Genomic DNA, 23,433 nt, shown 5'->3' on the forward strand with positions numbered 1-23,433 from the left:
CATATAAACTTTTGGCAACCCTGATTAACCAAATTTAAATATATCCCAACTTGTTTTGATTATATTATTGTTCTTTTAAGAAACACTTGGATCAAACCACGAGACAATAATTATATTAACACTTCATGCAAATTATACGCATTTAGTTTGCAATGTCAACTATCTTTTTTTTCTTTATGTTCGTCTGGCCTGAAGCAAGTTTAACTTAAGTGCGTCTTGGATGTTTAGTCACATGACTAAAGTTTATTATTTTAAGGATTTAATTGACTTGCACTGATAATATGCAACAAAACTTCATTGTGGTGTAATTTGTAGATAATAAAAGAATCTTCAAGACTAAAAAAAAATCGAAAGTAATTTCATGCTTGCATAACAGAATTCTAAAGCGTTTAATTTGTTGTTTAAGTTGTCTGAAGGAAAAGTTTAGTGTCAATAGTTTGGAGAGTAATTAGCAAAGAAATAAGATTATTATTTTTGATAAATTATGTATTTTGTACACTGAAAAAAAGTATTATTCTTAAAAACTATGAATCTCGTTCATTAACCAAAATTCATACATTTTTAAGAAAAATTAATTAAATTTAAGCACAAATTCTTAAAAAAAAAATTTTAGTTTTAAGAAAGATTCATAAAATTTAAGAATCATTTTTCATAAAAATTTTCCCATGGAAAATATTTTTATGAATTTTTTTTAAGAACGAATACGAAAGTTTATGAATAAATTCATAAACTTCTAGCTCCAATTTGAAAGAATATTTTGCTGAATCATAGAATCTGGACATACTTTTATGAATGAAATTCACTATTATTTTCCATTCAGTTGTATTTTGAGTTAAAATAATTTTTAAAATTGACTTTTTCCCTTCTATTTTCAAAATTACATTTGTAAGAAGTTCATAAATTTTTTGTTTTTAAGTATTTTTTCTTAAAATTAATGTATTAATGTATTTTTTTTTAGAAAGATTTCTTTGAGGATTTAATTTAAAATCTGATATTCAAGTGGACGGTCGTTGCCGAAACAAGTTATAAAAGTTTGTGAATAAAAGACAATATTGTTTATAGTGTTAAGTGTTAAGCATTTTAACCACGTAGACAATTTTAAAGAGTATAAGTACATTTCAAAAGTGTAAAATATTGTTGGTTCCTGTTGCCTCTTTCCCATATACTCAGATAAGTATAAAAACATATAATGTTAAAAATTGCTTTCTTTTATTTATTAAATATATTTTTTTTTTTTTTTGTTATAGGAACATATTTTAAAATTGAAAATCGTAATTTTATATTTTTGTGAAATATGGAGGCACGTACGTAATCTTCAACTTTGGACCGGCAAAGGGGGAAAAATCAACACAAAATAAAAACCATATTAAAGGCGATTCTCAACAAATCCTGTACACTTGAAATTGTCATTGCAAACTAAAGCAAAACATTGAATTTAGTAAGAAGTGTTGCATTTTATTTTATTTCTCTAAATATTTAAATTTTGTTTTAACTTAATATTATCAACATTTCTCATAGGTACCTAAATTCTTTATATTTTTATCTTTCCCAAACTTATTCAATTTTGTATTGTTTTTTTTTTCAGCTCCAGAGTCTAATGCTGCCGATTACAATTAGGTAAGAATTAGATAATTTAACCTTCTAGCTATTTCGATTTTTTTAAACCAAATACTACATATTCATTTTACTAATACAAACTTTTCTCTATCTTTCCAGATGATGCATCCATTAAAGAAGTAAAATTAAATTAAAAATTCAATTTATAGTTAAATTTATAGTGATAGTGATCAATAAAACATTTTTATAACGTTTAAACACTTAATAATTTCTTTTATTTTTAAAAACAATTTTCATTTTTTTGTTTTAGATTTTGTGTTGTTTTCTTTTGCTGTTTGTTTGTTTGTTTGGAATACATTTTTTTAGCAACAAATTAAAGGCTTGGAATGGTAATGTATTATATGCATTTATATAAATAACTGCATAAATTTTAATGAAAAGTGTATTATATTTTATGAAAGCAATCATAAAACTTTAAGAAAAATTCATAGTTTTTATGATTTTTTTTTTTCATAAAATATAAGCAAAATTTCATTTAAATTTTTACGAAATTTATGAAAAAAATCATAAAATTTAAGAAATAATCTTAAAATGTAAGAAACTCCTCTTAAACTTTATTCTTAAATTATAGCAAAAAAAAAAGATTTAAGAAATAATTCTTAAATTGTATGAAATTTTCTTAAAATCTAAGAAACTTTTCTTAAAATCTAAGAAACTTTTCTTAAACATGTTCAAAAATTTTCGAATTCGTTTATGAACAGAATTCTTAAAATTTAAAAACTTATTCTTAAATTTTAAGAAAGATTTATTCGCTTATGAATTTGTTCATAAAAAGATTCTTAAATTTAATGAATTTGTACATTGGCTCATTTGCCATGAATTTTTACATTAATTTAATGTACAAATTCATTAATTTTATGTACCTTTTTGGTTCATATGTTTTTATCATCGATGGTGATAAGAAATAATTATTTTATTCAAATCTGCACTTCCTGTCTATGACTGAAACTTATATGATTCATGACTTCAACATAAATCTGCTATTAAGTTTCAGATTTCCAATGAAATTAACTAAGATCGAAGAAAAAATTGGAAAATTTAAATGCATATTATATTTTTTTAAAAAGAAAGGATAAAATGAATAAAATTTACCATTTTTCAAGATTAATTTTTTGGATTTTTACAGCATACCAAGAATATAGGAACAAAAATTCAATTTATTTTCAAATAAACTAAAAAGATTTTTTAAAGTTCGTTGATATTGCCATTACAGCTAGGTTCCTCAATTCAAATTAAATGGAACCGAAATTAAAATTTAACTAAAATTTGATATTTTAGTTTTTGAATTTTGTTCATACCCATCATTCCGCGACCTTTCGTAAAATCTGGTAGTTCTGATTTTTGGCACGGTTGTTTATAGGTAGGTAGATATAATCCTTTTAACTTAAAAATCATTTTTGGGACAAAAGTGCGGAACGCAACAAATGAAAGAAATAAAGTTAAAAAAAAAATTACCGAATTTTAAAATATTTGATGACTTAAGCCTTAAGGATTAATTTTTGCAATAAACAATTAAAAAATTACAGCGATTTAAATTAAATACAAATACTACAAACGTCGAAATCAAAAAGTATTAAATTTATTTTAAGTACAAGTAGTGTAGTTTATATGGAATTTTGGCTTTTAAAAAGTCGCCCCAAAGTATGTGAAAGAACAGAAATTCCGATGGAAAAGAGCTGAAGAAATTTAAATGTAAATGGCTCACTCGTCAGAGGTGCTTATACAAATGATGTTATTTCCAGTAGTGCCACTGCAACGGAATTCTTTCGAAATTTGATTTCTCAAAGAGTCAATACATTTTTGAAATGTATTCGGTCCAACAGAAAAAAGAAATTTATCCTGAGGTGCGAATTGGGTTAAAATTTTGACATTTGGTTAATAAAAAGGGATCAAATATATTTTTTTGCAGTTCGAATTGGGTTAAAATGAGTTAAATAGGACTTTTTTGGTACTACTTTGATTAAAATTTGTTTAAATTCCCTCAAGGTAAAACAAAATTTCCCTCAAAAATGAATTTTCTTATATTCAATTAATTTTTTTTTTTTAACAAAACCCAGTTGAAAAAATATGAAATTAAATATTCTAGTATAAAAATGTAAGAAATTCTCAATTTCACATACTTACTTTTTTTTTATTTTTATCGATAAATTCCGACCTCATTACGATCAAACGTAACGTACCATTCTGACAGTTTTTAATTCAGTCTTCGAAAGCTAATGTCGTTTTCTATTGACTTTTGAGATTTTTGTGTAAAATTCTCAGATTTTCCACTGCAAATAGAATATGAAATCTAGTTTTGTAATTGTGTGCGAAATCTGTGCGTATAAAAAAAATAAAACAACAACAAATGTTCAGACAAATGTCAAACAGAGGAGTGTATGTGAAAGTGCTTGTGTTTGTATGCGTGAATCTTGATAAAAATCCAGAATCAGATTCTTGAATCTCAGATTCATTTTTTTGTCATTTTTTTTAATCTCAGGACGCAAATAGATCATGAAATCTGAGATTTGTCCACTATTTCCCCTCTTCACCCCCCCTTTCAGCTGTCAAATTCACAAATCTCATTCTGAGATTCGTCAATAGAAAACGACATAATTCATAGTTCAAAGCTGTCAACAAAATATAAATATAAAAAATAAAAAACCTTTACATTTTCAATTTTTCAAGATGAATTATAATTTGAGGAAATACTTTGTATTATTACTTTTACATTTCTTAAAATATATCAACGTATTATAACAAAAATAATTTCAAACGTATCTTGATCTTTTTATCTTGAGATATGTCAAATTGTAACCACTAGTGTCAAATTTTAGCCTGCTCCGCAGCTGGATAAATTATAACCCATTTTATTCACCACGCTAGTGCCAAATTAAAACTAAACGTCAAATTTTCAACCAACATTTTAACGCAATTCTCACATGGCCTAAGATTATTAAAATATTCCTTCTTTGATTTATTTCATTCTACGTTTTCTACATTTTTATTACTTTCTCAATCACTCCTGCTACCAGTTCTGTCGTACAATTTCTGGTGGCAATTGAAAAAGCTATTGTTATTTAGCAAAATTAATCAATCGTTTAAAAAAAAATAAATTAAAAAAATCAAGTTAAGACTTTAAAAGTCGGACATCATCTTTTTAAATTTATTTTTATATTTATGACTGAATTAATCTTAATTTTCTTAAAAATAATTCCTTAAAACTATTATCATACATTTTAACTTATTTTATAAAATCGAAACAAAAAAAAAAATATCTTATGAAAATGTAAGTCTCTCATATTCCGGCATTCTGCAAATAGCATTGTGAACGGGCAAAGCTAAAAATCCAGCTATCATAATACCTAGTGAATCAGCCTGCACCGTTACTCCGATAGCAAATTCTCGTCGTGATTTTGGAATATCTTTAGACATTCTGTAGAAAGTATTAACATAAGCACCACCTCCGAGTAGACCTTCCCACAAAACAACAGCAAATGGTATCCAAATAGTTGGTGAATAAAAGTATATAACTTCTGTCATAAAGTATGCAACATTTATAAATTGCAAAACTGCAAAAACCCAAATTCTTCGGAAACTAATAATGTTCACTGAAGAACGTGATATAAATACACCAATTTGGTAGTCGACACATAACCAACGATATTGAGCTTCCTTATCGAGGAATGTATTTTCAAAATACTCCAATTCGAACTGAAAATTGTAAAAACACGTTAAAAAAAAAATTGGCTTTATTTTTCAGTTTTTTTTTTAACTCACCAGTCCTTGATTGATGAAATATTCAAAGAAATAGACAAATAGCAGAGGTGCCATATATTTCATTAATTTTGCCATATATTTTACTCTCTCCACTAAACCTTCAAGTTCTTTGGAATCTGGAGTCATGTCTACAATTGAGATACTGTTTTCCTCCTTAATAACTTGAGGTTTGCGCAAAATCACCCAAAATGCTACACATTGAAGAATGGGAATTAACATCATGATTAACATTGTATCTCTGGAGTTAAGTCCCAAGGCAACAAGTCCAGCATATGCAATGGAACCAATTATACCAGCACCTCCGGTACCAGATGACCATGTTGAAAGAGTGTTCCTAAAATTGTTAAATAAAAATCAGCTAATTACTTTTGAAAAAATATGAAAAGAAACTGTAACAGGATTTCAATATTTCAGCTTGAGCTTTATATGAATAGAATAAATTTTTAAATGTAAAAATTTTTTTGAAAAGAAGAGTATTATTATTTTTAACCAACAATAAATACAAATTTGTGGTAGCCGGTTGTACAAATAATTCATTTTATGGAAGGATTTTAATTTTATTAACAGTACGTGAGGTATATATTGACAATGAAATGCCCAAATAAGAACGGAAAATGACCAACATTTTTCCACAACTCCTTCAATTTTCACGCTATATATAATTTCAATAAATAAACCTTTTGTTTGTTGTCTACAGCATGGGAACTGGTTATTATTAAATTTATTTGTCCTGTTTTCATTTGAAGAAGTTTTGACAATTTTTTAAGCCGAATATTCATACGCTTAAAGGCTTTCGAAAATTTTTTTAGAACTAACTTTGGCCACTTGAATGAAATAAAATAAATATCTGAAATTTTAGCTAAATGCTAATTTCTTGGGCAAACCAAAAATTGTAGCTCGCAAAGTTTTAGAATTATTGAATTCCCGCTAAAATTAGCCTGAAGTAATTGGACCGTACGATATAGGTACCTAATTAAAATTGTAGCTTATTAATTACTTATTAGTGTGCCAAAATTTATTCTGTAATTTTTATGTTCTGGTTTGCGTATTATATTTTATTCAAGTAAAAGTTAAGTTCAAAAGTGAGCTTAAACATTCAGAAATAAACCTACTAATTTTAGCGGAATCTTGAAAATCTTATTGGCCAACAAAATAGTGTGCGTTTCTTCTGGGCCAAGGTGGCTAAAAATATCTAATTTTTTTAAGCAAATTGTAGAAAATTATTTAAGGGTGAAAGTTTTTATGCAAATACTCATTAGAATTTCATTGTTAATTTTAAAAGTATGTAAAAAAATACAAAAAGTTGTTTTAAAAATTATTATGAAATACTTTTTTAAATAATTTTTAACTCCAAACCAAGTATTCCATTTGATTTATTGTAAAAAAAAAATTGAAATATTGTTGGAGGCGTGTTTTAAAAAAATATTTTTTGTGTATTACAATTTTTATTTTCAAAAAAAATTGCAATTGCGTTCAAAAGAAAGTATTAATCAATACATTTACGCAAGAAAATTCGTAGACTGGTTATCTAAAATTTTGTTTTATCAAACAAAAAAAATCAATTTTTTTTTTGTTGAAAATTGATAGGTTTTCTAAATTTTGAATGAGAGAGTCGGAGAAAAGAAAACCGGTACCTACCGTTACATTTCAACAAATAAGGGTATTATTAAAAAAATAGGACCCTATTTTCAACAGTAGGTACACATTATGAGAGTGACCTAAAACCCGTTATCCCTTTGTTTGATGCCAATCACTTCAGAGATTCGCGGTATAGCTTGAGATACGGATAGACAGACAGAATTGCGACACCCACATTTTTGGGATTCTTTATCATGCCTCAATGTTTATCTCGATTTTTTTTTTTACAATTCTAAGCTTGCTTGAGCAAAAGCAGAAATATTAATTGATTTGTAGGTTGGTCAGTTTTCAATAAATTTAAATACAGAAAATTGTATGAAAAATGATTCAAATTATTTTTTTAGATATATTCGTTGAAATCGTTTATGATGAAACCGGTCGTTAGTTTGCGAGAAAATCATTAGAAAAAACTTTTCAATGGCATAAACGGTTAATAACGGCTCCAAAAAAACTATTTTTAAGTAGGGCCTTATTTTTTAAAAATTTGATAAAAAAGAACCTTCCCATTTTCTCACATTTAATGAACCGTTAATGTTTTTCCTTAAAAAAATTCAATATACCCTCTAGGGAATTTCCCAAAACCCTTATCTGCTAATTATATTACTATAACTATACTCACTGAATGACAAAGACAATACTTATACTAGGTACACCATAACAACAGCTGATTTTAAATAGGTAATGATCAGTCGATACTTAATCGTTCTAGGGTGCGCACTTTCATAGGTTTTTTAATATGATTGAGAGACCGAATAAGCTACCGGGTCGGCCGATAGAAAGCCTACAGTGTCCGGGGGAAGAAATATTTAAACTTTCGGTAAACTTACTTGTTGTAATTTGAAGTATAAGCCAGAATTGTTGATTCTCCTATGCCACATGCTGCCGATGTACAAGCAACTCCAATAATTGCTATCATATGAGAATTAGCAAAAGCAACCAACAAAAAGCTCATTGAAGTTAGAAAAATTGCAGATATCACTCTTGTACTGCAAGCAAAATGAAAAAAATTAAAATAAGATTATATTCTAATTCATGTATAATTCATTACTTGACCCAAAACGGTAAAAACGGTACGATTACCTTCACAGCTAAACCTGGTACAACATCAGCTAAAAGTATTGCACCCGTACTAACAATATGACACTGACGTTGTAATACTTCGGTTTTTATTTCTTCAGGAGCTGGAGCCTACATAAAATAAAAAAAAAAACACTCACTTAAAAAAAAAGAAAAATTTAAATAAAATTATAAAATCTCACATGATTTTGATGATCAAATCGTGCAATAATATCGTGTGCCGCACTCAACATAACAACATAGCCAAAATTATTACACAGGCCTAAAATCCAAAATCCAACTAAATCTCTCCAAAGTTGCTTATCGTCGCGCGTTTGATTTTTTTCACTATCTTCATCCTTTTTTTTCGCTACCGTCATTTTAGTGTCTTTTAATTTTATATTAACCTGGAATAGGCAATAAAAAAAATATAAAAAATATTAATTATTTTTAATTTTGTTTTTTAATTTATGTTATTAATTTTAATTGTATTTAATTTATTAATCACTTTTAAACTAAACATAAAAATCACAAAATATTTATTTTTTTCACAAAATCTAACAATAAAATGAATTCTTTAACCAAATCAAAAATCAAATCCAAAAATTTTTCTAAAATTCTACCTGATACATCTTCGAAGCCTTTAAGTGCGGCATTATAACAAAATTCAAATTAAAAAATTTCAAATTAAATCTTGGTTCTTAATATCAATTCCGAGCTTAAACTTTTATTAAATTAAATGTAACCTTTACAAACAGACAACTTTTTTCTGACTGAGATACAGAAAACTACCAAAGGGAATATCTTTGATTAAATTTCAAAATATTATTCGAGATACAACTTGCTAAGTGAGTCTGTAGAGAATTTCTTATGTAGGTACTGAATAAGCAAAAAAAAAAAAATAAAACAAAAAAAATATATATTATAAAATTAAGTTAAAATCGTGGTATATGACTTAATTTTTGGAGCTTTCCGGGTTTGTATTGCGTCATTTAACGCTTTCATTTGGACCTTAGTTTTTATTTTTATATTCTGGATTTTTAAGTTAAACTTTACGATTGTTTAAACAGTTCAACGCAAAATGCTTAAGCCAAAGTTTTTTTTTGACAAGCAAAATAGATAAATGTTGCTATGAAGGGAAGAAATATGTTATTGTTTTACCCAAAAAAAAAAAAAAAAACCATCCTAATTTATTTCAATTGATGGAAAAAATATTCCGCGTCCTGAAAATTTTGTTCATTATTATTATCAAAATGAGATTTTTGAAGTTGGTTAAAAAGTAGGTACTCAAATAAAGGACTTAAAATTTGATCAGTCTAGAAACACAATAAAGAAGTTAAGAATGCTTAAATGCTTCGACTATCTAAACGAAAAATACAATTTCTTTATGCGACTATTTTCTTGTTTCTTAGGTACTTTTTTAGAGCGTGATTTTGGAGTAACAATGTTTTAGTTTTTGGAATTACTTATTTTTATTAAATTATTTTGGTTTTATAAAGTGTATTCACAGTCTCTATACATTTAAAAATAAAATAAGAAATAGTTGATGACTTTTGCCTCTAGAGGGCGCCATAATCAGTTTCATGCAACACCACCTAGCCTTTAACCAGCGGACAAAAAAGGAGCTTCCAACGATATTTCATATCTCAAACTATAATAAGTAGTTTAGAAGCTATGGTGCCACCGATGAGCATACAAAGGGAAAGAAGAAAAGAGAAATGTTTTGTTGAAAATATCTCAGGAACCAGAGCTCGAAGAAACTTTTAGTTTCTAGTTATGAATAGAGCTTTGAAAGACTTTTTCTTTGATGTCTCACTCAATGGAATTGGAGGAAATTTTTAAAATTTAATTTTTTTTTGTTAAGGGGTAGATACCTACCCCTTGGATTTTTTTCTCGAAAATCCAAAAAAATAGATTTTTGATTTTTTTTTTACCTGAATGCATCAAATCAAATCTTAAATTCAAAACCAATATTGAGACTTTGGTACAAAAAAATATCAGCTTCGGAACATTTATATGTAAGGCTCTGTTCAAAACTAAGAACAGACACTGCCAGTGGTCCAATATTTTGAATCACCCTGTGATCTAAATGAAAAAAGTGCCATGACAACTATTACTGCGCATGAGATTTATTAAACTAATCGCACTAATTCAATATAATTTCAAGTGACCTCAACTCCAAAAATTTATAAAGCGTTTCGCCCAGGTACACTCCACTTAAAATAAAAATAATTTTAATAATTTTTATTATTTTTGTTATTTTTTTTTTCTTCGTTACTAATCGCACTAATTAATCAACTCTTATTTAACTTTTTTTTTCAACTGCATTAAATAATGTTCGGTACTTTCATGAAAAAAAATCAATTCAAGTTTTTTTTTTTTAACAATATTCTAACTAGTTTTAGCTACGATGCAACTAAAAGGGAAATATTTTTTTATGAGATCAGTTCTGCCCATTTTTTTTTTTTTATTATTTTTTTTTTTGTAGTTTTGATTTTAAAAGATTCTTTATGAGAAAATTTTTGAGGTTTGCTAAATGGGGAGTAATTTTTTCAAAAAAGGAGAAAAAAAAACACTTTTTTTTACATTTTTTCACAAATTCGAAAAAAAAACAAACAGCAAGATTGTAATTTTTTCAAATTTAGATTTTATATTTTCACCTGTGTCCCAACTTCTGAGTTATGTTTTCACTCAACTTAAAAAATTTAAATTGAGAATTTTAATTTGGGTTAAAAATAAATTGCACGACTGGGGTCGCACGTACTTGCTCTTATGCTTAAAGTAACTATAATGTTAAAGCTATTTATTCAAGAAATTTAAAATTTGATATTTTGAAGAAATTTCATAAGTAGTATAAAAAAATTAAATCTGTTTTTATAATTAATTAAACTCCGTTTTAAATTATCTTAAAAAAAAAAAACAAATATGTCATTTTATTTCTTGTATAAAAAGGTATTTTTAGAAAAAAAATTTCGAAAATTGTAGGAGCCGTTTTTTAAAAGAATAAATTTTTATATATAAAAATTTTTTAACATTTTTCAAAAAAAAAGTTGGTATGCCATTTTGAAGAAATAATTAATTTACACATAAAAACTAAATTTCAAAATTTTTCATTGATCCGTTTTCAAAAAATTGATTTTTCAAAAAAAAATTCTGAAATATTTGTTAAAAATCCAAAAATGCGTTTTTTGAAAATTTTCTAAAATTTTAATATTATCTTTACTTACACACTTTTGTATACAAATTTTCATTTAAATCGGGTTAATGTTGTACGAGATATTCAGAAACGAAAAAAACCGTTCTATGACAGGTACCGTTAATAACGGTACAAAAAATATTTTTTTATTTAAAAAGTTGGCTCTTATGTGTAGTACTAAACACAAAAATTTTAATCAAAATCGTCAGAGCCGTTTTTGAAAAAAATTAACTTTTCTATTTCCGTTATATGGCAGGTACCGTTAGTTTTGGTCATAAAAAAAAAAATTTCAATTTCCCCTCTAGAGAATCACCAAAAACTGCTAACTACCAAGTTTGAAGAAAATCACTTCACTCGTTTAGGCTGCAGCTCCAGATAGAGACAGACACACAGACAGACAGACAGACAGACAGACAGACAGACAGACACACAGACAGACAGACAGAATTGCCGGACCCACTTTTTTGGCATTCTCCATCATCGTAATGTCATGTAAAATTGTTATCTCAAGTTCGATTTTTTTTACGAATCCTAAACTTGCCCTATAGTACCTATATCGCAAGTAAAAAATGCACATACCTAGTTGAAAAAAAAAAATGTGAAAACTCACTCCTCATTTACGAAATTTTGAAAGTATCAAAATTACTTAACAATATGAAAAATAGCTTATTGACGAGGTACCATATTGTTTGGTGAATGTATTAAGGTTTTAGAACTTTTAATTTGATAGTTCTAGCGATAGGGGAACTACAATAATGAGGCAGGTTATTCAATCTTAATGACTTATATAATGTTATTGATATAATATATTCTCCGTTTAACTTCCGTGGAATTGATGTGAATTAGTATGTATTTGAAACATTAAAAAAATATATTATATATATTTAGTCTTGTATGTATTTATAAAATAAGAAAGATACTTTTTAAATTAAGAATGATACTAAGGAATTGATAAATTGAAATTGAAAAAAAGTTGAATAGTCTATTGAATAGACCCTTTTGGATGGAACAAATTCGTTCAAGAGTTTTTATTGGCGATTATGATTCCTTGGCATACAAGAATACTCCAGCCAAAAGTGCTACTAAATCCATTGGTGCATTTCTGAGAAAACGGCAACACTGGTCGGTTTTCAGTTTTTTTGATTTAACTCGAAAACCAAGCCTGACTTTGAAATGGTTCAAAGACACTTTTCATAGCAAATTAAATTTTCTGTCAAGTTAAGATGGTTAAAAAATTTTAAAAATTATTTTTGTCTAAAATTCTAACCTAAAATCAAAGAAAAAAAAGTTAAAAAATTGACAATTTTATTTTTTTTTACTAAATCAAGCGGCATTTTGTGTATGTAGCCGGGACGTCCAAACTTTGTACTAATGAAATAAAGTAGAGGTAAAATCCTTTGATAATATGCAATTTTTAATTTTTTTTGTCAAGAAACAACTTAAATGTACCTATTCAAAAATTAGCACTTTTTCTAAATTTTTGACTTTTTTAGTTAAAAGCAAGTTTTTAAAACTCGATAAAATCGTATTAATTGGTAACTTTTAGACTTTTAAAGTAAACATACTTCGAGGGATTGATTTAATATAAACTAAATATGACAAACAAAAAAATTTATTTGCATCCTTATGGCCTTTTGTGCAATTTTGTGTATGTGCATTTTTATAAATTCGGGTCGAATGGATGGACGGAGAGCCATTAGCTTTGGTCTATTGCATAGAAGAACATTTAATACCAACTCTTTTACTGTTTTCAATGGCCTGAAAAACAATTCTTGTAAAATCCGCGACCAACGAAAAGTTTCTCTTGAAAAACGAAAAAAATACTCTAATGAGTTTGAAACAAAATAGCTCAGGGAAATTAGTAAATCAAATTGCACTTTTCGCGGGACAAATTTTTTTCATGGAACGTATTTAGGTGAATGTCCTTATCGTAAAAGTGAATTTTTTGGGATGATAAGATATCGGGAACAGCCGCCATCTTGGAAAAGAGGTCGGTGCCGTTTTTATTTTATAACTCCATTTTTACTCATTTAAACCAAAAATGTCCGAGGGTAGACTTATTATCATTTAAATTATCTAAAAAATGATATACAAATGAATTCCGTGAGTTAGTTAAATTCAATTTTATAGTCGGTCAAAGTCCGGGTTCTTCTCGCAAGGTTAAGACAATATGACATTTTTTCAAATATCTGAAGAACTTTTGATTTGTTTGGGATTTTCTTAAAGAATGAATTATAGCACTTTTAATTATCTATGAAATGAAACCTTTATTGTTTTTGTAACCATCACATTGTAGAGGCAACCAAACGTCGAAGTCATGATTTACGATTTTTTAACTGAACATATTTGGGATTTCAATAGATCAAATAAACAATCAAAAATTAAACACAATAGTCTCGAAAACATAACAGCTTACACACCTCATATCTTGAGTTATACTTATCGTAATGCTGAGATTGAGGTGTTCATGTTTAGGAAAAATGACAGGGCATCAGTTCTTATATTTAGAATTTTAAATAGTGTCACTTGAGCTTATTCACATTAATTGGAAAATTCACTTCATTTAAAACCTCGAAAACCATATAAAGGTTAACATTAAAGATTTCAAACTTTGAATTCAATATTTAGACGAATATAGTTAAAAAACTGTTTACTTATATTTTGGTTATACCTCCACTTCAAAAATTTGCTCGGTCTAATAGAAGAAAACTTGTTATTTTCTCACTTTTGGATAGTAGAATGTGAACTTCGACGTTAGATGGCTTATACATTATGTTGGTTACAGTAACGATAAAGGGCAAATTTCATAGATAATTCAAAGTGCTATAATTCATACTTTAAGAAAATCCCCAACAAATCAAAAGTTCTTCAGATATTTGAAAAAATGTCATATTGTCTTAACCTTGCGAGAAGAACCCGGACTTTGACCGACTATAAAATTGAATTGAACTAACTCACGGAATTCATTTGTATATCATTTTTTAGATAATTTAATTGATAATAAGTCTACCCTCGGACATTTTTGGTTTAAATGAGTAAAAATGGAGTTATAAAATAAAAACGGCACTGAACTCTTTTCCAAGATGGCGGCTGTTCCCGATATCTTATCATCCCAAAAAATTCACTTTTACGATAAGGACATTCACCTATATACGTTCCATGAAAAAAATTTGTCCCGCGAAAAGTGCAATTTGATTTACTAATTTCCCTGACCTATTTTGTTTCAAACTCATTAGACAATTTTTTTCGTTTTTCAAGAGAAACTTTTCGTTGGTCGCGGATTTTACAAGAATTGTTTTTCAGGCCATTGAAAACAGTAAAAGAGTTGGTATTAAATGTTCTTCTATGCAATAGACCAAAGCTAATGGCTCTCCGTCCATCCATTCGACCCGAATTTATAAAAATGCACATACACAAAATTGCACAAAAGGCCATAAGGATGCAAATAAATTTTTTTGTTTGTCATATTTAGTTTATATTAAATCAATCCCTCGAAGTATGCTTACTTTAAAAGTCTAAAAGTTACCAATTAATACGACTTTATCGAGTTTTAAAAACTTGCTTTTAACTAAAAAAGTCAAAAATTTAGAAAAAGTGCTAATTTTTGAATAGGTACATTTAAGTTGTTTCTTGACAAAAAAAATTAAAAATTGCATATTATCAAAGGATTTTACCTCTACTTTATTTCATTAGTACAAAGTTTGGACGTCCCGGCTACATACACAAAATGCCACTTGATTTAGTAAAAAAAAATAAAATTGTCAATTTTTTAACTTTTTTTTCTTTGATTTTAGGTTAGAATTTTAGACAAAAATAATTTTTAAAATTTTTTAACCATCTTAACTTGACAGAAAATTTAATTTGCTATGAAAAGTGTCTTTGAACCATTTCAAAGTCAGGCTTGGTTTTCGAGTTAAATCAAAAAAACTGAAAACCGACCAGTGTTGCCGTTTTCTCAGAAATGCACCAATGGATTTAGTAGCACTTTTGGCTGGAGTATTCTTGTATGCCAAGGAATCATAATCGCCAATAAAAAGTCTTGAACGAATTTGTTCTATTTTTGCTCTGGAGCTCGGGTCTATTAAATAGACTAGAAATAATATGAAATGAAATATTTTCCTCCAAAAGGCACTATATTAAACTTAATAACCAGCCAATAACTTGCGGTGGAGCAAGACCATTCCATCAACACGTTATTAGTTATATTAGGGCAAGTAGTTAAAAAGCTAGGATGGAACAGATCAACACTCATACATATAACCTTTTTTACTTGCGATATAGGTACTATATACATAGGTATCAAGTTATGCATTTGTACAAAAAAAAAAAGTTGAGATAGCATTTTTCCATGACATTACGATTATAGAGAATGCCAAAAATGTGGGTCCTGGAAGTCCGTCTGTTCGTCTGTCTGAAATCGAAGCTACAGCCTAAACGGATGGACTGATTGATGTCAATTTGTTATGTAACGTTATTTGGCAACTTTCCAGAGGGGTTTTTTTAATTAATTTTTTTGGACCAAAAATAACGGTACTTGTCATATACCGACTTTAGTCAAGTTGAAATTGCTCAAAAACGGCTACAACGATTTTATTTAAAAAATTCAATTGGAAGTTTTAAGACAAGGTCTATCTTCTAATGAAAAAATTTATTTTTGAAAATCATTATTAACGGTACTTGTCATAGAACCGTTTTTTTTTTTAAATCCGATTTGCTGCGAAAATGCTTATTCGATTTCAACGAAACTTTTTGTGAAAAAGCATTTATATAATTTTAATATAAGCCAAAAATAAAATTTCAAAAAAAAATAATTTTTGGATTTTTAAAAAAATTTTGAAAATTTTTTTATTTTTAGATGTTGATTAGTGATTTCTACAAAATGGCATACCAATTTTATTTTAAAACTTTTTTTCCAAAAAATTATTTATAGGTACAAAATTAGTTTTTTAAAAAACGGCTCAAACGATTTTAAAAATTGTTTTTCTAAAAATGCATCTTAATATATCAATCAAAACTGCATACTTGTTTTGGAGGGAGGGCAATTTATTTTATTTTTTTTTTATATAGGTATGTAGGTACCTGACATTTCTCAAATTTCTATATAAAAAGTCTTAAAAATTTAAGCAACTTGAACTCTAAGAGCAAGTTCGTGCGACCCAGTCGTGCATTTTATTTATTTTTTGTTGCATTGTTAAATTTTTGTTTATCTTTGACTTAAGTTTAAAAAATACTCTTCAGTTTTACAAGAGACTTCTTATCCGAAAACCTTTTTTAAAATGAAAGCTTTATATATCAAATCGTACATTATGCACATAATTTAATCTAAATTAATAAATAAATTAATGTGCCACAAGTCACTTAAGAAGTTTAGCTAATTTTAGATTCTAAATTCAAAGCATAAAAGATTCTTGACGTCGTAGATTGGCTGAAATTCTTTATTTATTCAAGTTATTTATTGTATAATAATTTAAAATATACCGGTCATTTTATGAATGGTTTATTTCTCATTTAGCATTTTAACATTATGTTGATTTTAACTTGCGGTTTAGAAATTATTATAAATAGCGAAAGATATTATGATTAAATTATAATTTTGAATTTAGACTTTGACCAAACACGACTTTAAAACTAAGTATAAGTTTTTAGTTTGGGCAGATTATGCGTAAAATAATGAAAAAATGAATCAGAGTGCTGTGTAGGGATGAAACAACATCAAAACAAAGTCAATAGAACTATTCTTCGAAAATGATTGATGTGAATTGTTAACTTGGTATCCCCCAAATAAATAAATTTAAAAAAAAAATTTAAATATGGTATGAAAACCCAATTTAAACGTAATAAATATTTTTTATCAAATTCATTTTGTGTATCCATACAAAATATCGATAAATTACATGAAGTGTTTTACATAAAAATTCTACAAAACTGTAAACGTTTATAGAAAATGTTCAAAATTTGCAAATGTCTTAAACACTACAAAGAGTATACAGGAAAAAAATATGTGGACGGAATTGTTACCGATTTTTGTCAAAAATAATCATCTTAACGAAAAAAAAGTTGTACGAAAAAGTTGATCGCCTACAACTTTTATTTGAATTATTTCTTACATTAAAATTATTCAGAAAAACTACCATTTTTTTTTTAATTTTTACTTTTAACAAAAATATTTGGTTTTTGATAAAATTTTGTGTTTTTATGTTCTTGAATGTACACTACTGGAAAAAAATTAAGAGATCAAAAAAAAAATTTCAAATTTTTGGGAATATTTCAACAGGCCGTAACTTCGAAAGAAATGGTCGTACAAGAAATCGTTAAAGAAGGAAATTCCAGCTCCAAGTGTCTAGTTTTTGGATTAGAACTTTAAAAATTTTTAACCTCTGCGGTTTTTGAGTGATCGTAGAAAAACCAGCAACAAAAAAATTTTCAAAATGGAAAAATTTTTTTTAGCTTAACCACTATAAGGATCGGATACTTTGTTCATTAAGCTTCAATTTGGTTTTTTGAAAACATCGAGAGGACTTTACGAGATTATGGCCAGAATATTTTCGAGCTTTTATTAGAAACAAAATAATTCAACACAACTAAGAAACTTACCACCATAATTTATAAATTTGTCTTGATTTAGATTTCTTAAAAAAAAAAAAAATAAGGGTTCACTATGGCGTATACGTACTATTATTTAACTAATTGTATTCCGAAAATTGTATAGTTTTATGGTAAAACTAAATAATCTGATACACTATTAGGTTCAAAATGCCCAAAATAATTTAATATTAAATTATGATAGTTAGATTTAAATGAACTAAAAAAAAAAAATAAAGAAAAATTTAAACCAAATTATCCTTTTTATGTAAATTTATTTTAAACTCAAGTTTTTCTTAAATTTATAATTCTCACCGTTTTAAAAGTTCTATAAACCATTTTGTTACTATACAACTCCTACGAACTGATAAATTCAACTAAGGGATAAAATTTTTATATAAAGCATGTTAACATAATCAGTTTACTTTTTATTCCCAATTCCAAGAAATACGGTAACATGTAAGTAAAAATTGTTTCGGCAATATCAAGAGTTTCATTATATTCTACAAGTCATTATTATTTGTTCTTTATACGGCAAAAATGTCAGATTCAAAGCTACGATTATACAAGTGTTATTCAAGTTATAAAATTTGAATTGAAACATATTTCTGTTGGTACATATTTGATGTCTGTTTAATATTTAAACAAATCATTTCTGGGGCTTTTCCATAAAATTGGTTTTATTTGGTTCATAATAGACTCTATGAAATCACAGACATTTTTAAAAATTGATAGTACCAGGCGAATGAGAAATGTTTAAATTATCATAATTAGGAATATAAGTTTAAGCATATAAATTTGTTGCTTAATTTATTTATTCATGTGTTTTCGAGAAAAAAAAAACCCTAATTCAGAATCCATTTTGTAATCACGTGATCAAATCATTTTGTTTTTTTTTTTTTTTTTTAATTCACATCTAATTAATACATATTTTTGTATTGCTTTTGTTTTAATAAGTATTCAAACATTATAATTTCAATTCCAATGCCGTTTGTACTTAATTTTAACAAGATAATGAAACCAATTACACTTATAGCAACTTGTCACAGATAAAAGATACTCATTAAAATAATGATTATTGTTTTTTTTTTATTATTATTTTTTGTAATCACACACTCAAGTTTTATTTTTTTAAACAAATTTTGGTTTGAGATTTTGTTTTTTTAGGTTCCACAATTTTCAAAAAATATATTTTTTTTTTTTGTTCACTTCTAAAAATTTCTGATTTTTGTAAAAACCGAGATTATATTTTACCTACCCTTAGAAAAAATTTAAATTCAACTGCCGACAAACTAAACACGCTGCAAGAGAGACTTTTTCTCGTTGTCACACCCGGGAAAGTAAAAAGACAAGTAATGTCTAAATTTATCTGATAGTTTACAAAAAAAAAGCTACAAAATACCAATACTAATTTATTGTAAAATTATAGTCAGCTTTCAGATTCGAGAACTCACTCAGTACTGTGATGGCGGGCGGAGGCAGTTAATCAATGACCTTTATAAAGATTTAAGCTTGAAGTTATTGTTCTGGAGATAGCTTGAGTAGAATAGAATTTTTTTTTATATATATGTATATAGCCTCGCAAAATCAGATTTATGACGAATTTATCACATGGTCGTGTGTTGATATGAGAGATAGCATTTAACAGAAATACAAAAAAAAAAAAGATATACTCTCATCTCACAACAAAATTTTTGTATAAATAAACAAGCAATTAAAATGCAATTTCCTCATTTCTTTTGTAGATCATGATCTTTAACAAATACAATGTTTAAATTGCCATTAAATGTCGCAGAAAATATAATTAATAAATTTAGCTTTAATACGAGTTATATCTAATCCAAATTTTAAAAATTCTTGAAAATAACGAAATTGACAATTTTCTTTCCTAAACTTTTATTTAAAGATGGTGAAAATATGGTTCCAAAATATTAAGGGTATATTACTCCCTATATAATGGGATCCATCAATAAATAAATAAATACCTATAATAATAATATAATAATAAATATAAATTCGTTGATATAGTTCATCCAATGCAGGTTGTTTGATGAGAAATAGTCAAAAGTTTTGTTTTAATGATAAAAAATTCATGTTACAAATAAGTTTATAATTTTTACAAACTTTCAAGCTTTCATATTTGAAGGATGTTTAACATATTTATAAAATACCGATGCGTATTTTCTACGAAAATCAATTTTTATAACCTAACAACAAACTTTGAAAATGACAAAAATTATAGGTATGCCAATTAAAATTATTAAAAAATATTTCATTTACTACTGAAACCAAGAATCTAAGCAGTCTTAAAAAATATTTTTGTCGAAAGGTTGCTTTTTTGGAACTATGTAAATCCGCTATAAGTTCAAAAAAAATCATTCGGTGAATGGGTGGTTTTGAGTAAGGGAAACAAAAATATCTCCAAATAAAACTTCCTTTCAAAATCTCTACAATTTCCATGGTCAACAAAAAAAAAAAAAACACACTTTCATTCAAAATAATTAAATGGTCTACATAAACACTTAATTCCTATTCCGAATGCTTCTACAAGGCTATACAAATCACAAAAGCCGTAGCTGACAGACTGATTGGCTCACTCATTCACGTACACATAATCAAAACTATATGGAATACTTCGAGTTATCGCAAAAACTTGGAATTGGCTCAGAAAACTTTAATTTTTAATTAAATATTGAAAGATTTTACTTTCCTTAATCTAGTTTAAAAAAAAAAATTCAAGCACGTGCTATTTTTTAAAAATGATTTTTGAAAATGTGAGTACCTAGTTGGTAAAAATTTTTAAATTCTTTTAACATTGTATAAAAATAAAATTATTAATTCTCTCCACCTGAAATTTGGAGCACTTTTTCTTCATAGGGTAAAAGCGGGTGAGATGGCATACCTTTTTTGTTTTTGTCATATTTTACAAAGTAAACCACATTTCATATTTCTAACAATGCAAAAATTTTGTATATTCAATATCCAACGTATTATTTGGTTTACAGAATTTTATATTTTAAATTTATATTTTTAAATTAATATAGAAAAAAAGTTTAAAAAAAACCATCTCCCCCTATAGGGTGGGTGAGATGGCGCATGAGGTTTCTATTGCCAAATTCATTGCACAAATGGTTGAACGATGTGAAGGAGTCAAGCACCAATGCATGCCATATAATAGATTGCAACTAGTCGTCTTTCTAATAAAATTTGAGCTTGGCTGAATTACTTAAAAAAAATATTTTGAGGGTGATATGGTACATGCTAACACTATACTCAATTGAAAAATTCTTCTACGGAATGCGCCATTTCACCCGCAAAAAACTGCGCCATCTCACCTTTTTTCGCATAATTCCTATTCGTAAGCACCCATAAAAAGCAGATAGAACTAGAGCTCAGATTTCACGCGCAATCCATAACTTATACTCTCTTGTTTGTATTGGTGTATCAAGGGCATCTAAGATCCGAACGACTCACAAAATATAGGAACAAAAAAAAAAAGGGCGAAAAAAATTTTGAAAAAAATCATCACACGATTTGCTTTGAAATTTTTTTTTATTTTTTGTATCACAGATAAAGAAACGAATACTGGCTACTTCGATTTAAAATATTTAAAGACAGCTAAAAATATTTTTCATACATTTTTAGAGCAATAAATGTAAAAGATATTTAAAGTGCGCCATCTCCCCCGCCGCGCCATCTCACCCGCTTTTACCCTAATGAATTTAAATGTATCCTTATTCATCAATACTTAAGTACTCACATTTTAAAATACTGTTTTATTTTCCTCGTGATCCACAGATCAGATCATGAATTTATTTGCGAAACAATAACAAAACAAAATCCTCCTTTTTACTTGCTCTATAGGGCAAGTATTGGTTTCGTGTAGAAAAAAAAATTGAGGTTTTAATCAAAACCAACATTACGATGATGGAGAATATCAAAAAAGTGTTCTCGTCATGCCGTCCGTCGGTCTTTGCGTGTGTGCGTCTGTGCGTGTGTGCGTCTGTGCGTCCATCTGTACATCGAGCTAGGGCCTAAACGGATGGATGGATTTGCTTGAAACTTGGTACAGATGCTTTTTACGCTATTCCCTAGACTCGATTTTTTTGTTTTTTAAATATCGCCTTTTTAACGTTTTCGAGGTATTGCAACTTTCTCGAAAACGGCTCTAACAATTTTGATCAAATTTGATATACGTAATAGACTTATTGATTCTAACAAAACTGCGTTTTTAGTTTTTCTCAAAAAATGCGGAGAACGGAAATATGGCGTTGCCGTTTTTCAAAAATTGACATATTTTTTAAGTTCATAAATTTTATCACAGCATAAGTCAATTTTATTAAAAATTAACAGACATCATTTTGAAGTATAAAATATAAAAAAAAAAAAATATTTTTAAAAACATTTTTGAAAAAAAAAAATTGAATTTAATTTTTAAACTTTCGATTTTTTTTTCTCGACATAATCAAAATCTTAAATTTCCAATAGATATTTAAGATAAAGATACTGTGCACTACAAGAGCAAGTACGTGCAACCCAGTCGTGCATTTTATTTGTTGTAAAGTTAATAAAAACAATGATCTGATCTGGATCAAGAGGAAAATAAAACACAGCTAATATTGAAATATTGCAGTTTTTAGTAAATTCTTTATGAACAAAAACATTTTATTTAGAGGACAATATTTACAATTTCAACTCCTGACATGTACAAGAAAACAGCAAACAAGAGGGTTTCCGTGGAAGGTGGAATTCTAACGGGAATATTTAAAACCTGACTCTGTAGAGTAATTCTGACTTCTGATTCGGAATCAGCATACCAAAATCCTTTCGATAAGTATAGCTTTATGAAAAAGGAGGATTTCTTTGCAAAGCAGTGTTATCGTAGATTTTTCAAACATTGTAGAACAGTGCCGCTTTTTTTTACAGAGAAGAGCACCATTTAAAAAAAAATCAAGGTAATTTTTGGCAAACGAACAACTGACTTAAAAAGCATAGTAATATAAAACATTTAAAAAAACTTGAGATTTTTTACGAAAGTGAAGTGGTATCCACCAACGTTACCAAAAATTGCAATAAATTTAAAATTTAACAGAAACAACGCCTTGCAAAAAGTAGTAAAATCTGAACTAAGAATGGAAAAATTATTTATACATTGTTGCAGAAAACTAATTTTAGAACAATGAAAACTTGAAACTATTTTGAAGAGTGTTAAGGCTATAAAGCGTTTTCCAACAAATTGTGCTCTTCAAAATGGTCATCATCATCATTAAAAATAAAAAAAAAAAAACAAAAAATTTTGCATTTTCAAAAATCAAAAATTATTTTATTATGGAATTCAGTAATAGATTTTTGTTAACCATTTTTTTTTTTCAAAAACTGCGGGTGGTTAAAGTTGCCATTTAAATGTTGATAGGTACTATAAGAAAATACTAGGTAAAATTGACACTATTTGAGGGCAAGTTAACACAGCTTCATTTAAGTTTCACAAATTTACCGACTATTTTAAGGAAAAAAAAAAAAAAAAACGTGAGCATTAAATATTTTTTAACATTCTTCAATTTTTTTATAATTTTGACTATTTGGCC

General features: G+C 27.3%; 1 protein-coding gene across 2 annotated transcripts; it reads right to left on the reverse strand.

Annotated features, from left to right (window-relative positions):
- Positions 1-4,726: 4,726 nt before the first annotated feature.
- Positions 4,727-19,383, reverse strand: LOC129919034 (battenin-like). Of its 2 annotated transcripts, none has more exons than XM_055999839.1 (6): positions 19,303-19,383; positions 8,274-8,477; positions 8,063-8,202; positions 7,842-8,000; positions 5,377-5,710; positions 4,727-5,310 (listed from the first exon to the last, which is right to left on the reverse strand). In XM_055999839.1, exons 2-6 carry the CDS (start codon positions 8,448-8,450, stop codon positions 4,876-4,878), a joined length of 1,245 nt encoding a protein of 414 aa, XP_055855814.1. In that variant the 5' UTR covers positions 8,451-8,477; positions 19,303-19,383; the 3' UTR covers positions 4,727-4,875. The 2 variants fall into 2 exon arrangements, with proteins under 2 accessions (XP_055855814.1, XP_055855813.1); XM_055999838.1 differs by lacking the exon at positions 19,303-19,383 and adding an exon at positions 19,107-19,296.
- Between the last annotated feature and the right edge of the window lie 4,050 nt (positions 19,384-23,433).

This window comes from Episyrphus balteatus, chromosome 4, assembly GCF_945859705.1.
Source record: "Episyrphus balteatus chromosome 4, idEpiBalt1.1, whole genome shotgun sequence".
NCBI lineage: Eukaryota > Metazoa > Arthropoda > Insecta > Diptera > Syrphidae > Episyrphus > Episyrphus balteatus.

Bases quoted from the DNA above. Each gene is read 5' to 3' on its own strand.
- LOC129919034 (XM_055999839.1), bottom strand. From the start codon at position 8,450: ATGACGGTAGCGAAAAAAAAGGATGAAGATAGTGAAAAAAATCAAACG. The intron at 8,001-8,062 runs GTAATGAATTAT...TTTTGCTTGCAG, and splicing joins TTTTTACCGTTTTGGGTCAA to TACAAGAGTGATATCTGCAA. The intron at 5,311-5,376 runs GTGAGTTAAAAA...TACAATTTTCAG, and splicing joins ATTTCATCAATCAAGGACTG to TTCGAATTGGAGTATTTTGA.